This window comes from Neophocaena asiaeorientalis, unplaced genomic scaffold (genome assembly GCF_003031525.2).
Source record: "Neophocaena asiaeorientalis asiaeorientalis breed wild unplaced genomic scaffold, Neophocaena_asiaeorientalis_V1.1 scaffold357, whole genome shotgun sequence".
Taxonomy (NCBI): domain Eukaryota; kingdom Metazoa; phylum Chordata; class Mammalia; order Artiodactyla; family Phocoenidae; genus Neophocaena; species Neophocaena asiaeorientalis.
The window spans coordinates 131,687-145,589 of NW_020173270.1; the positions used below are offsets into that span (position 1 = coordinate 131,687).

General features: G+C 58.9%; 1 protein-coding gene across 1 annotated transcript in view; it reads left to right on the forward strand.

Moving 5' to 3' along the window:
• ZNF653 (zinc finger protein 653) overlaps positions 1–13,903 on the forward strand; it is a 15,193-nt gene that overhangs the window by 229 nt on the left and 1,061 nt on the right. The window contains exons 2-9 of the mRNA XM_024745998.1: positions 38–238; positions 3,224–3,267; positions 5,089–5,304; positions 10,321–10,926; positions 11,066–11,243; positions 11,348–11,459; positions 12,587–12,701; positions 13,583–13,683. Coding sequence (XP_024601766.1) covers positions 38–238; positions 3,224–3,267; positions 5,089–5,304; positions 10,321–10,926; positions 11,066–11,243; positions 11,348–11,459; positions 12,587–12,701; positions 13,583–13,683 — 1,573 coding nt within the window. The remainder of the gene's footprint in view (positions 1–37; positions 239–3,223; positions 3,268–5,088; positions 5,305–10,320; positions 10,927–11,065; positions 11,244–11,347; positions 11,460–12,586; positions 12,702–13,582; positions 13,684–13,903) is intronic.

Here is a 13,903-nt window from a genome sequence, read left to right on the forward strand (position 1 = left end):
CCCCCGCTGGGCCTGGCCCCGCCCCCTCCGCCCCCAGGGCCCCGCCCCTGGCACCTGTGAACCCCGCCCAGCGCCCCGACTGCCGGTCTGGGTCTCTGACTGCTGGTCCTGGGACGCGCCTGGCTCGCGGCCCCGCCTTCCTTCGCTCCGACTGCCCAATCTTAGGATACGCCCAGCCTCTCGACCCGCCTCCTGGGCGCTTGGCCCTGCCCCCTAGAGCTTTGGCTGCCCAATCCTGGTACGGGCCCCACCTCCGAGCATTCTAACGGCCCCGTCCCTGGAAGGGCGGCCCCGCCTCCTGAGGCCTGAGGGGCCCGAGGTCCCTGCTGGTCCCAGGCGTCTCACGTGCCTCATTCCCTAAAACTCCCACAATGTAGCCTGGGGCTGTGACTGGACACCCCGGGCCACCCAGCCTTACCCCTCATGAGGTTCCGGTGACCCACCTGGGACTGCGTGTGGCCCCATTCCCACACTGGAATGGGGCCACTGGGGAGGCCCCACACTCCCAGAGCACCCCTCACAATCCAGATCTCACTCCCCTAAATCTCTTGGCTCTTGGGGAACACCTCTGCCCAGGGAGACTCAGGTGAAGAGGAAACCCCGAGTTAGCTGCTCAGGTGGAGGGCAGAGGCCTTTGCATTATCTGAATCTCGAGAATGAGCAGTATGGAAGGAATTTTTCTCTTCTTGCCTTATAGGTTGATGTGATGATTAAATGAGTTAAAATACAGCAGAGCGCCTCGAACGGTGCCAGGCACATAGTGAGCAGTCCGGATATTAGCTGTTATGATGATGTTTGTTTCCTGTCACAAACAGTGCTGCGACAAAACCCTTGTTCTGCCCTGGTTTTCACTTGTACACATTCACATGCTTCTCTCAGGGGAGATTCTGAGGGCCAAGAATCAACCAGAACCTGCTGAATTGTACCCACCCCCTCCCCAGGGTGGCAGGCTGGTTTATATGCCCAAGAGCAGGGCAGGAAATGCTGGGAGCTTATAAAACTTCAAGCCAGAGTCCCAGCTATTAGAGTTTCTGATTCAGTTAGTCTGGGTGGAGTTGCAGACCCTGTATTTTTTTCTGAAGAGCTTCCAGGGAGACTTGATGTACAGCTGGAGTTGAGAACCACTGACCAGAGGGAGCCCCTGGAGGTTCCGAAGCTGAAAGTGGTATTTACAGAAGCTTGTCTGGCTGAGCTGGAGGTGTGTGGGAGCTGTGCAGGACTGGGGCAGGGGCACTGAGACAACCCAGGCAGTGTGTGGCAAAACCTGACCCCGGGGCACATGAGTAGTCAGGAAAATACACTAAGGGATATTTATTCCTTCAAACTGCATGGCAGTTCTGTGTGGGAGGCACTGCAGTTACCCCCACTTCACAGATGGGAAAACTGAGGCCTAGAGGGGACCAATCCTGCTTGAGGTCACACAGCCAGTCAGTAGCAGAGATAAGACTTGAACTCGGATCTGACTGACGCCAAGTCTGTCTCCACCGCGATGTGGCATTCCCCGCACCCCAGCCGTGGCGAGGCTATGAATGGGTGGAGGTGGTCATGGGTGTTTGGATTTGGGTTTGGGTGAGGATCTAGGCAGCCAGCCTGGCCCCTTGGAGGGGAGGTGGAGCCTTGGGAGGGGATAGAGGCTCCCGGGATGGTACAAGGGGACATGGATTCCTGGGCAGAGGGCAGAGCCTGGGCAGGAGCCCCAAGGAGCTGTCCTGGGCTAGACATGGGGTGTTGGGGCTGAGGATTGCTATCAGGCTGGACAAGAGTCACTTAGGGTGGGCGGTGGAGCTGAGGAGAGACCCTGGACTGGTTGTCAGGACATTGGTGGCAAGAGCGTGGCCCCAGCCACAGCGAGGAGACCCGTGTTCCAGTGCCTGGCTCTGTGATAATACTGAGAATCATAATGGTCATCGTTACCATTTGCTGAGTGATTTTTAATTACCAGGCTCTTTATAATGCATATGACCCCACGCCAACCCCATGAGGAAGGTACTGTTTTGAGCCCACACTACACATGGGGAAACTGAGGCACAGGGAGGCAGGGTTACTCACCCAGGGTCACAGAGCCTGCTGCTGTGGTTTAGAAGAGGAAGAGCAGGGAAGCAGTCTGAGTCAGGTGGGCAGACCCTGAAGCATGGTGGCAGGAAGGCAAAGGGAGGCCCTAGCAGGTCCAGGAGAGATGGCTCCAAAGCACCTGCCTGGAGCCTGTGCTGGGTCACAGCTGAGTGTGTCATGTAGGGTCAGGAACCTGCTTGGCAGATCTGCTGGCCATCCTGGTGTGGGAGGCCATGGGGGCCCCTGGCCTTAGGGTCTGCCCCTGCCATGGCTCCCCAAGGCCATGGCTCACTGGGACACACAGTCAGGGTATTGGGACCCAGGCAGAGCGCGGAAGGCCCTAGAGGTAGGCAGACATGATGGCGTGGCCTTTGGGCCTGAGCTGGCTGCAGGGTCAGGACCCTCATAGAGCAGGCAGTTAGGGCCCAACCAACTCCCGAGGGCTCTGGGTCAGCCTCAGGACCAGGATCTGCAGGTCCTTGGAGGGGGTAGTCCAAAGTCAACTCCATGACTGTTCTACTGGGTAACAAATGACCACAGACTTAGTGGCTTTAAAACCCCACAGATTTATCATCTCACATTTCTGCAGGTCAGGAATCTGGCACATTTTAGCTGGCTCCTCAGGTCAGGGTCTCAGGAGGCTGAAATCAAGGTATCAGCACGCCACAACGTCACCTAGAAGCTCGCCCAGGGAAAGATCTGCTTCTAGACCTGTTCAGAGCATTGGCAGAATCCATTTCCTCCGGGCTATACGGCTGGGGTCCCTGCGGTCTTGCTGACCATCAGCTGGGACTGCTCTCAGCTCCACAAGGTCGTTCTCAGGTCCTGGTCCCTCACAGGCCCCCTCATGCTCTCAGCTCCCAGTCTCTGACTTCAGCAGGGCCCTTTTAAAGGCTCCCCTGATTAGGTCAGGCTCCCCGAATAAGCTCCCTCTTGATAATCCACTCCCAGCCACGGGACCCTGGACCCTCAGTTTCCCACTCCGTGAGGTGATTGATGATAGTAGACCCCTGCCAGGGCTGCTGTTGGTGCAGGAGAGCCCAAGTGAAGGGGCAAGGGAAGTAGACCTGGCCCGGGAAGCGGAAGCCCACATTCTACCCCAGCAGGATTGGCATCTCATCATCCATCAGGCCCCAAGCTCACTCCCCACTGCCCCCTCTCTCTGTTACAGGAAGCCTTGGGAGCAAGTCCCCAAAAAGCCAAAGCGGAAGAAAAGTAAGTGGGGCTGCAACCAGGGTGGAGGTGGCGTTGGGAGTAAGTTGCTTTGTGGTTGGTTCCCTCCCTCCCTCAGGGACCGCTTGTGGAGGGTCCACGTGTGCCAGGAGCCGTGCAGTCCGGGACAGACCCAGCCCTGCCCTCCCAGAGCCCGCAGTCTCATAGGAAAGACAGGGGACAGGCTGAGCAGGGCTGTGGTGGGGAAGTAGAGCATGGGGGGTCCCAGAGGAGGGGTCTGACCCAGCCTGGGTCGGGGGTGGGGATGGGATAGGAAGGGTTGGAGGGGCCCCGAACCTGTGCTATGCCCACCGGGGGTGCTCTCATCATCCCCATCTGACACAGAAAGGCTGAGTCACTGCCCCAGGCTGCACAGCCAGAAAGTGGCCAGGCCAAACTGCAAACCCAGGACCATGTGTCTCCCGAGGGGTCCCCTTTGCTCCTCTGCTCTCCTGCCCGGTGCGTGGGAGTCAGCCGGGGAAGAGCCAGGCAGAGCAGAGGGAACAGCTTGTGCCCAGGCCTAAAGGGCATGTGGTGTGCCAGGCTCAAGGGGAGCCGGGCGTGGGCAGTCGGAGCAGAGGCTGGAGTGCGTATTCCCACCCCCTGAGCACGACCCCTGAGCCCTGGGCTGTGGGTCCCAGGCCATGTCCAGCAGGGTGAGGGCCGGTGGTCCAGGGACGGTGGTCTGATGGCAGTGAGCCCCTCTACTTATCATGGTGCTCAGAGGCAGAAGCCGAGCTAAGACTGAGACCCCCAGGCCGAGACGTGTGTCCTTGGTCCCCCCGGCCCCGTCATCTCCCAGCCCGGAAGGTCAGGGGCACACCTTCAGAGCTGAGTGAAGGGCGAGGGGCAAGGCAGGTGTCTAGAGGAAGAGGGCACAGCCCTTGCAGAGGTCCTGAGGCAGGGCCATACTTGCCTAGTTTAGGAACAGGGAGGAGGCCCTGAGACTCGAGTGGAGTGATCCAGGGCAGCAGCAGCAGGAGGTGACAGGGCAGAACACACAGGGCCTGGTGAACCTCAGGGAGGACTTTGGCTCTTACCCCCATTGAGGTGGGAGCCCTAGTGGAGTTTTTATTTTGGCTGCATTGGGTCTTCGTTGCTGCATGCGGGCTTTCTCTAGTTGTGGCGAGCGGGGGCTACTCTTCCTTGCTGTGCACGGGCTTCTCATTGCAGTGGCTTCTCTTGTTGCAGAGCAACGGGCTCTAGGCGCACGGCTTCAGTAGTTGTGGTGCGCAGGCTCAGTATTTGTGGCTCGTGGGCTTAGTTGCTCTGCGGCACGTGGGATCTTCCCGGACCAGGGCTCAAACCCGTGTCCCCCACATTGGCAGGCAGAGTCTTAACCACTGCGCCACCAGGGAAGTCTGCCCTGGTGGATTTTGAGTAGAGAAGGGATGTGGCCTGACTCAAGTGTTCAGAGACGCCCTCTGTCAGCTGCCGGGGGCAAGGGTGAGAGCTGGGAGACTAGGGCCGAGGGACTGAGCTGGTGCGGGCCGGAGACGCTGAGTTGATGAGGACGCTTATAACTGTAACTAACGGCTGGCAGTCGTGTGAGCACCTGCCATACACCAGGCTTTATTATGTATATGACTTGACTCAAACAATGAGGACATTCCCTGCCAGTCTCTGTTGTCTCTGGGGCAGGTCTCACATCTCTGAGCCTCAGTTTCTTCATCTGTAAACTGGGGACAGGCCTGGATAATACTCAGGAGGGTGTCTCAACCCCCAGAGCTATAAGACCCATGTGGTTCTGGGGGCCGTGCTGCCCAGAGAGGGTGGTAGGGGTGAGCCGTGCCCCTCATGCCTGCCCGTGCCCCACGTGCGCAGGGCGGCGACGCAACGTAAACTGCCTGAAGAACGTGGTGATCTGGTACGAGGACCACAAGCACCGCTGCCCCTATGAGCCACACCTCGCCGAGCTGGACCCCACCTTTGGCCTGTACACCACGGCTGTGTGGCAGTGCGAGGCTGGGCACCGCTACTTCCAAGACCTGCACTCGCCCCTGAAGCCGCTCAGCGACTCAGACCCTGAGAGTGACAAAGGTGGGTCTGCGAGGGGAGGGCTCCCGGTGGCCTCCAGTGTTTGGGGCTCTACAGCCCCTCATGGGCCCTGCCAGCCTCAGGCCAGCGTCGCGGACCTCACAGCAGCTGACATGGCCCTGGCTCTGGATGGCCTTGCAGTCTTTGAGTCCTTGCAGAGCCCAAGAGCTGGTCCCCATTTTGCGGAGGGACAGCCAAGGTACGGCGCAGTTTGCTCATCTGGGCCTGAGGTCAGTCGCAGGCAGGGCTGAGGTCCAGGAACCTGGCTCAGCGGCTGGAGGGACAGGCAGGTGCTGGGCCTCTCCTGGCCTCTTTGTTCTCCTTTACATTCTCCGGCTCTCTCTCAGGCTCTGCACTGTCTCTCGCAGCCTCACCCTCTTTCCCGCCCTCTAGCCTGTTCTCCTCCCTACACCCCGTTCTCTGCTCTTGAGTTTTCTCTTGTTCCTGATCCTCCCCTTTCACCTTTCTGTGTTTCATCCTCTCTCTCTCTCTCTGTCTCTCTCTCGCATCTCCTTTCGTTTTCTCTCTTCTTCCCACTGTCTCTCCTCCATCTCACTCTCTCACTCCCATTTTCATCCCTTTCTGTCTCCTCCACACCACGGCCCCACCCTCCCCATCTCTCACTGCCCAGCCCCTCCCCTGCCATCCCACATTGGTCACACACACATGTGAGCTGGAGTCCTTCTCAGGACTGGGGGGGACTCATTTATGAAGGTCCAATTGGCCCTGGTAGGGGAGCAGAGGAGATGCCATGGGTGGTAAGGGGCTGCCCGCCTGCCTCGGGGGCTTGGCATCAGGGGGAGCATGGGGCCCTCTGCCAGGCACCCTGCCGGAGCTGAGGGTGGGGTCAGTTACCAGGGCTGAGCCCGCGCTGGCAGGCATCTCTGAGCAGGTGGCATCCCAGCTGGCCGAGGGGAAGCCGTGGGCGAGAGGTGTTCCAGGTGGGCACCCCAGCCAACGGCTGTCCCGCTGTGTGTCAGCCAGGCTCCCAGTGTGCAGCCAGCCCCCCGGCCGTCTTGTCCTCCCGACTCCAGGCCCTGCCCCAAACCACCCTGAGTCCTCCGCAGCCTAATGACAGCCCTGTCATTAGCAGTCGAGGAAACCAAGGCCCTGGGAGTAATGTGACTGGCCCATCTGGCACTGGGTCTGGCTGGGATGGGGATGGCACCCAGAGGAGTCCCCTGACAGCCCAACCCAACTCTGATACCAGTGCCCTCTGGATCTGGGCTCTCAGGAATGAATGCTGGGATCAATTAGCCAGATCTGCTTTGGGCACTGGCGGGCGGGGGTGGGGGGTTCTGTGAGGGAGTGGCTGTGTCCCTGTCCCAGCCTGGTCCCTCAGCAGCACCCTTATCAGCTCTCTGCCGAGGGCGGCCCTGCCACCTCGCCATCAGTAAGAAGACCTCGCACCAGGACTGTGGGAGGCCGGTGGGTGCCCTGCCAATTCTGTCATTAATGTCATTATCAACTGGCAAGAAGTCCAGTGTCGGCTTAACAGCTGGACATTGTAATTGGGGATCCACGCACAGGCCCTGGCCGTGCCCCCAGCTCACTAGGCAACTGCCCCCTCCTTCATAGCAGAGCCACGGGGCTCAATCCACCCTGCAGATTACAGGGTGTTAGAAGGAGGGGCGATCCCCCTACCCCGCCCCTGCTGCTGCCCCAGGGCTGAGTCAGGGATGGGGTGTTAGGATAATAACGATAATGGGAAACACTGATAGGGTGCTTACTGTACGTTCTACTGTCCTGTTTACTCATTAAATACCCCCAAACACCCCGTGAGTAGGTACCAAGTTATCCCCAGGCCCAGAGAGGTTATAAGGCACCGCCCCTTCACACAGCTGGAGGAGTGGGCACCAGGATCCCACCCCGGCAGTCAGGCTCCAGAGCCTGCACTCTCCATGTGACCTTCTGGGAGTGTAGAACACGTAGTACCCAGACAGCATACCCCAACTGCGTCACGAGTGTGTAACTTAAGGGACAGTCATTCATTTTTCCTGTCCCCAGTTTCTCCCTGCTTGCAGACATTAGCACCAAACACCTGGGTAAGATGCCAGCCCTCTTGGCCTTCATCACAGCCTTGGTCATGGGTTCATTCATTTTTATAAACATGCACCCAATGTGTACCAAGCAGCACTGTGTACCTGGGCACTGGGGCCTGTGCACAGGGACCCCCATCCTTGTGGAGTTTACGGTATAAAGGGGAAGCAGACAGTAAACAAGATAAACAAGTAAAATCTAGAGTGCAGTGGAAGGCGGTAAGTATTGGGGGGAAAATAAAGGAGAGAAAAGGGTGCTATTTGAGACCAAGTGGTCAGAGGCCTCCCTGAAAAAATACCATTTGAGGAAGGGTCTGATGGAGGGGAAGGAGGGAGCCCACGCAGGTGTCTGAGAAAAGAGGGTTCAGGCAGAGAGAGTAGCGAGTGCAGAGGCCCTGAGGCAGAAACCTGCCTAGTGTCCCTGGGCACAGAAGGGAGGTCAGTGGGGCTGGACAGGAGGTGACAAGGGCACACGTTCAGGCTGTGTGGCCATGGTGAGGGCTTTGGCTGCTACGCCAAGTGAGTTGGGAAGGGCGTTAACTGAGGTAAGACCAGCTGCCGAGATAGACGCACCCCAGCTTCTGTGACCTAACACAGCTCACTTCCCCCCACATTCCGGTGAGACTCAGCTGTATCGCACACCTAATGGCAAAGGATGCTGGGACATGTAGTCCACCAGGTGTCAGGAGGAAGAGACGGGTTTGGTGAGCAGCTGGCCTATCTCTTCCACAGGAAGTGATGAGCAGATTCTCAGTCAAAGAGGGACGTGACCTGAGCAGGTGTTCACAGGCTCCCCCTGGCCAGTGAGGGGAGGACAGACTTGGGGGTGGGCAAGGATGGGAGCGGGGGCACCCAGAAGAAGGAACTGCATGGTCCTGGCAGAGGGCTGGCAGGGCCGTGACCAGGGTGTGCGGGGGAGGTAGGAGAAGCCGTCAGCCTGGGGATGTATTTTGGAAGCAGCGCCAACAGGTTTTGCTGACAGATTGGAAGTGGGTGTGAGAGAAAGGGAGAAGTCAACGAGAGCCCCAGGACTTTGGCCTGAGCAACTGGAAGGGGCAGAGCTGCCGCCCGCTGAGACGGGGATGTCTGTGAGCCATGCAGCCTTTCTCTGAGGGAAGATTTGGAGCCCAGAGTCTGAGATGCCTGTAAGACCCCTCAGAGGGAGCAGTGGGGCGTGATGGGCTGCAGCTCCGCGGGAGGTCCAGGCGAGAACTGTCCACTGGAGACACTGGGGTATGGGTGGTGACGGTATAATAAAAATAGATGCAGGCAGACCTAGGCGATATTGCAGGTTTGATTCCAGACCACCGCAATAAAGTGAATATCGAAATAAAAGGAGTCTCACGAACTTTTTGGTTTCCCAGTGCGTATAAAAGTTATGTTTACACTATACTGTGGTCTATTAAGTGTGCAGTAGCATTGTGGGGAAAAAAAAGGTACATTCCTTAATTTAAAAATACTTTGTTGCTGGGGAATTCCCTGGCTGTCCAGTGGTTAGGACTCTGCATTCCCACTGCAGGGGGCATGGGTTCAATCCCTGATCAGGGAACTAAGATCCTGCCTGCTGAGTATGCTGCTCGGCCAATGATAGATAGATAGATAGATAGATAGATAGATAGATAATAAAATTTTTAAAAATAAATAAAAATACTCTATTGCTAAAAAAATGCCACCATCATCTGAGCCTTCAGTGAGTGGTAATCCTTTTGCAATAGTAACATCAAAGATCATTGATCACAGGTCACCATAACAAATATAATAATAATGAAAAAGTTTCAACAGTTACCAAAATGTGACCCAGAGTGATCAAATGCTGTTGGAAGAATGGCGCCAATAGACTTGCCCGAGGCAGGGCTGCCACAGACCTTCAGTTTGTAAACAGTGTTTGTAATGAGCCCCTTTCGCAAGAGGCCCCTTGGGAACACACCTGAGTCTAATGAAGTGACTCAGGGAGGGGCCCCTAGATAGCTTTACGATGGGGGCTGGTCCCCAGAAAGGCCAAACCCAGGGTTAGCTCTCAGCCTCACCCCCAGCCCCCAGGAGCAGATGGGGGCTAGAAACTGGGTTATAAAAACTCTTTTATTTATTTTTTATTTTTATTTTTTTGGCCACGCCGTGTGGCATGCAGGATCTTAGTTCCCCGACCAGGGATCGAACCCGTGCCCCCTGTTTTGGGAGCATGGAGTCTTAACCACTGGACCGCCAGGGAAGTCCCTATAAAAACTCTTAAACAGTGATCCGAGAGCTTCCAGGTCAGTGGACACGTTGAGGCGCTGGGAGATTAACGTGTCTGTAGAGAGCATGGCAGCTCCGTGGCAACCCCCAACGTCCCCCCGCCCCCCTACCGATTACCTTCCTTTGTGTATCTGTTCATCCGGCCATTGCTGAGTTGTATCCTTTATAATAAAACTGTAATCAGAAGTAGAGCACTTTCTTGAGTTTTGTGAGTTGTTCTAGCAAATTACCAAAGCTGAGGAGGGCGCTGTGGGGGACCTCTGCTTTATAGCCGGAAGTATGGGTGACCCGGGACTTGTGACTGAAATCTGAAGTGGGGGCAGCCTTGTGGGACTGAGCTCTTTAACCCTCAGGGTCTGACACTGTCTCCAGACAGATAGTGTCAGAACTGAATCGAAGTGTTGGACACCCAGCTGGTGTCAAGGATGAGAGTGGTATGAGCCCGGTGGATACCCTGGGATGAGTGGAGCGCTGAGGAGAGGCCCCAGTGAGAGCCTCCCAGGCTCATAAGAACAGAAGAGGCTGAGCAGGGGCCACCAGGGAGGAGCCAGGAGCCTGAGTGTGGGTCTGGAGGCTGAGTCAGGAGAGCATCTCAAGGAGTAGGGCCGGCTGTGGAGGATATGGACCGAGCTGACCGCTCTTATGGGGGTAGGGGAGTCACAGTGCTCAGCCCCTGGGGAGCCTTCAAGCAATACCAGCTGCTGCCGCCACTGTCGTAACTGTCCCCTCTCCTCTGTCACCACAGTGGGCAATGGCCTGGTGGCCGGCAGCTCTGACTCGTCCAGCTCCAGCTCCGGCTCCGAGGAGCCCCCTGAGGGCCAGCAGGCCAAGGCGACAGTGGCGATGGCGGCAGTTACCCCCACCAGCCCAGCGGGCAGCAGCGGGCTCATCACACAGGAGGGCATGCACATCCCCTTCGATGTCCACCACGTGGAGAGCCTGGCTGAGCAGGGCACCCCACTGTGCCCCAACCCGGCCAGCAGCGGGCCTGAAGCCCTGGAGACAGTGGTGTGCGTGCCGGTGCCCGTGCAAGTGGGCCCGGGCCCTAGCACCCTCTTTGAGAACATGCCCCAGGAGGCACTGGGTGAGGTGGTGGCCAGCTGTCCCATGCCAGGCATGGTGCCCGGTTCGCAGGTGATCATCATTGCCGGCCCTGGCTACGATGCCCTCACAGCCGAGGGCATCCACCTCAACGTGGCAGCAGGCAACGGTGCCCCCGGAGGGGGCCTGGGTGATGAGGTGCCCTGCACAATGATGGAGGGTGTGGCCGCCTACACCCAGACAGAGCCAGAGGGCAGCCAGCCCAGCACCGTGGACCCTGACGCCATGACAGGCATTGAGACCAAGAAAGGTCTGGGGGGCCGTGCCAGTCTGGGGGGTTGGGGGAGCCATGATGGGACCTGGGAAGGGGAGGGCGAGTAATGGCCCCAGAGGAAGCTCCTCAGCAGCCTTAGTCCCCACGGACACTCACCCTGTGTCCATCCCCGTAGAGAAGGAGGACCTGCACGTGCTCAAGAAGGAAAAGGAGGAGCCGGTGGCCCCAGAACTGGCAGAGCTGGCTGCGACGGTGCCTGAGAGCACAGAGCCCGAGGCAGAGGCAGACGGGGAGGAGCTGGACGGCAGCGACATGTCAGCCATCATCTATGAGATCCCCAAGGAGCCCGAGAAGTGGGTGCCTGGGCAGGCGGGGGAGAGGAGGGACGAGGAGCGGCCCTCGGGCCCGCAGCCCTCCTGGTGTCAGAGCCCCGATCCCATGGGCCCTTCCCCTCCAGGAGGCGGCGAAGCAAGCGATCGCGGGTGATGGACGCTGATGGCCTGCTTGAGATGTTCCACTGCCCTTACGAGGGCTGCAGCCAGGTCTACGTGGCCCTCAGCAGCTTCCAGGTGAGGCCGCCATCCAAGTGGGCTGGGTGGGACTGCTTCTGTGTCGGGCTGCCTGCGCGCTGGGTCTGGGCAGTGCGGCTCGTGGAGGGCCCCACCCGGCCCCTCCAGGTGCCACTGGCCTGCCTGCCGCGCACCCACCCAGCCCCAGCTGATCTCGGCCTCAGACACAGAGAGGCAGCCGTCACCTCTCTGCCCTCCCCTCCTGCTCTCCAGCCCCAGCCATCCTGCCTCCTCAACCAGGCACGGTCTCTCTCTGCACACCCCGGGGGCCTGCCTGGTCCTGGTGGCTCCCCACAAACTACCCCTCTTCCCGCCGCCTGAACTCTTCCTGCCTTTGCCCAAGCCACCCTGTCAGCTCACGATGCTTCCTCTCCAAGCTCAGCTGAGGACGCCCCTCCGCCAGGAAGCCCACCCTAGTCCCCCCAGCCCCGGCTCACTGCACTACCAGGACATACCTGCCGTTTGCCCTCTGAGGTCTGGACAGGGTGCCCTGAGAGCAGAGACAGGATCCCGTCACATCCCCACTCCTGGCGCAGGATGTGGCACCAGGAGAACTTTGAATTTGCCAAGTCATGTTTTCATTAAGCACATGTTGAGCACCTGCCGGGTGCCAGGCCTGGTGCTGGGCGCTGGAGCAGTTGTGCTAGTGAGTTAAAGAATGAAAGAACAAAAGAATGAATGACTCGGGGGCTGCCTGCTCCAGGCGCTAGGGGCAGCTTAGCACTATGCAAAGTGCCACTGTGGGGCTGACAGCCCTGGACTCCGGTCCTAGCCCTGCCACTGCCCACCTGTGAGACACGGGCCAAACCACTAAGCCTCCAGAGTCTTAGTTTCCCCATCCACAAACTGGGCTCGTGGCTGATCCCCTTCCCATGGTTCTGACAAGGCTGACTGATGCCCCAGCCCAGAGCCTGGCTGGAGTAGGTGCTCAGTAAGCTGCTCTTTGATCCCAGTTGTGCCCCTGGCCCCCGGCTCGGATCTGGGAGTCCCTGCCCAAGGGCAAGGGCACTCCTCTTCCTCTTCCAGGGAGGCCAGCCCTAGCTGGCCCTCATCTGTCCCCACCCGGGAGAGCTCCAGAGGCGGGCCCATGGCACCCGCAGCCCCATTCCTGCCCCTCTTGCCCCCAGAACCACGTCAACCTTGTGCATCGGAAAGGGAAGACCAAGGTGTGCCCTCACCCCGGCTGCGGCAAGAAGTTCTATTTATCCAACCACCTTCGGCGGCACATGATCATCCACTCAGGTCAGGCCGGGGAGGGGCTGGCAGCTTGAGCCAAAGGCACGGTGGCCTGGGCCTGGGAGCTGGGGCCGGGGCCGGGGCAGGCAGGGCGAAACCCAGACACGGACTGCCCCTCTCTGAGCCTCCTCTGTGTCCACCACAAGGGCTGGTGTGAGACGGTGGAAGTAAAGTGGTTGACTTAGTGCCCACTGGGCACCTCCCAAGTAGTCAGTCAGCTGTCGCTACACGGGTCCCAGGGACATCTGCTATTCTAAGTCATGTGGAGCTGGGCAGGGGTTGGCTGTCTCTTCCCCAACTTGGCCCTTGGCCTCCCCACTTCCGTGAGCAATTCTCACGTGGGACTCAGTTCCAGGACTGAGGGGGGGGGACAGTGAGCCACCCCAGGTGGGCAGGGTGGGGAAGTGAACTTGGGACAGGATTTCTGTTCCGTCTGCTCCAGGCGCCTCCTTAACCCAGGACACGGGGTGCGGGCCTCACGGGGAGCACTGGTGCCTATACCCAGCAGGAGGGCACGGCTTCAGATTTTTCGAGAGGCTGGAACTTTGGATTTTTATGTGAGATCACCCCAATACGTGAAACATTAGAGTCAAATTCAGCCCCACTTTAGCTTGGCAGTTTGCACCCTGTGTACCTCAGGGATCCGAGTACGCATTCCTGCTCTGCCCAGTCGCGTTCCTGGGCAGCCTGTGAGCCTCTTGCAGGGCCGTAGCTGTCCTTTGTTCTAGCTGCCTTAGCTATTATAGTCGGCATTCGCGCCCAGAGGATGTGGGCTTTAGTCTGCCTGCGCCCAGGGGCCTTGCGCACTACTGGGTCTCGGCAATGCCGCAGTGACCCCACAAACCCCTCTCTCGACGGCGGCCTGCTCAGCCCCGCGTCTCCCCCAGGTGTCCGTGAATTCACCTGTGAAACCTGCGGCAAGTCCTTTAAGAGGAAAAACCACCTGGAGGTGCACCGGCGCACGCACACAGGCGAGACGCCTCTGCAGTGAGTGACGGGCTTCCCGCGAGGGGCTGGGAGGGAGGGCATCCGGGCCTGGACTCTCACAGAGCAGCTCCCAAGGGCGGGCAACGTCCCCAGCGTTGCATCCGTGGGGTTTCCAGAGTGCTCCCACCCAGATGGTGCCCCCCCACTTTCCAGGGGTCTGCCCAGCCTTAGTGGTTGTGTCCCGCCCCCGAGGCGGCCCCTCCCCGGTGCTGCTCCCTTTT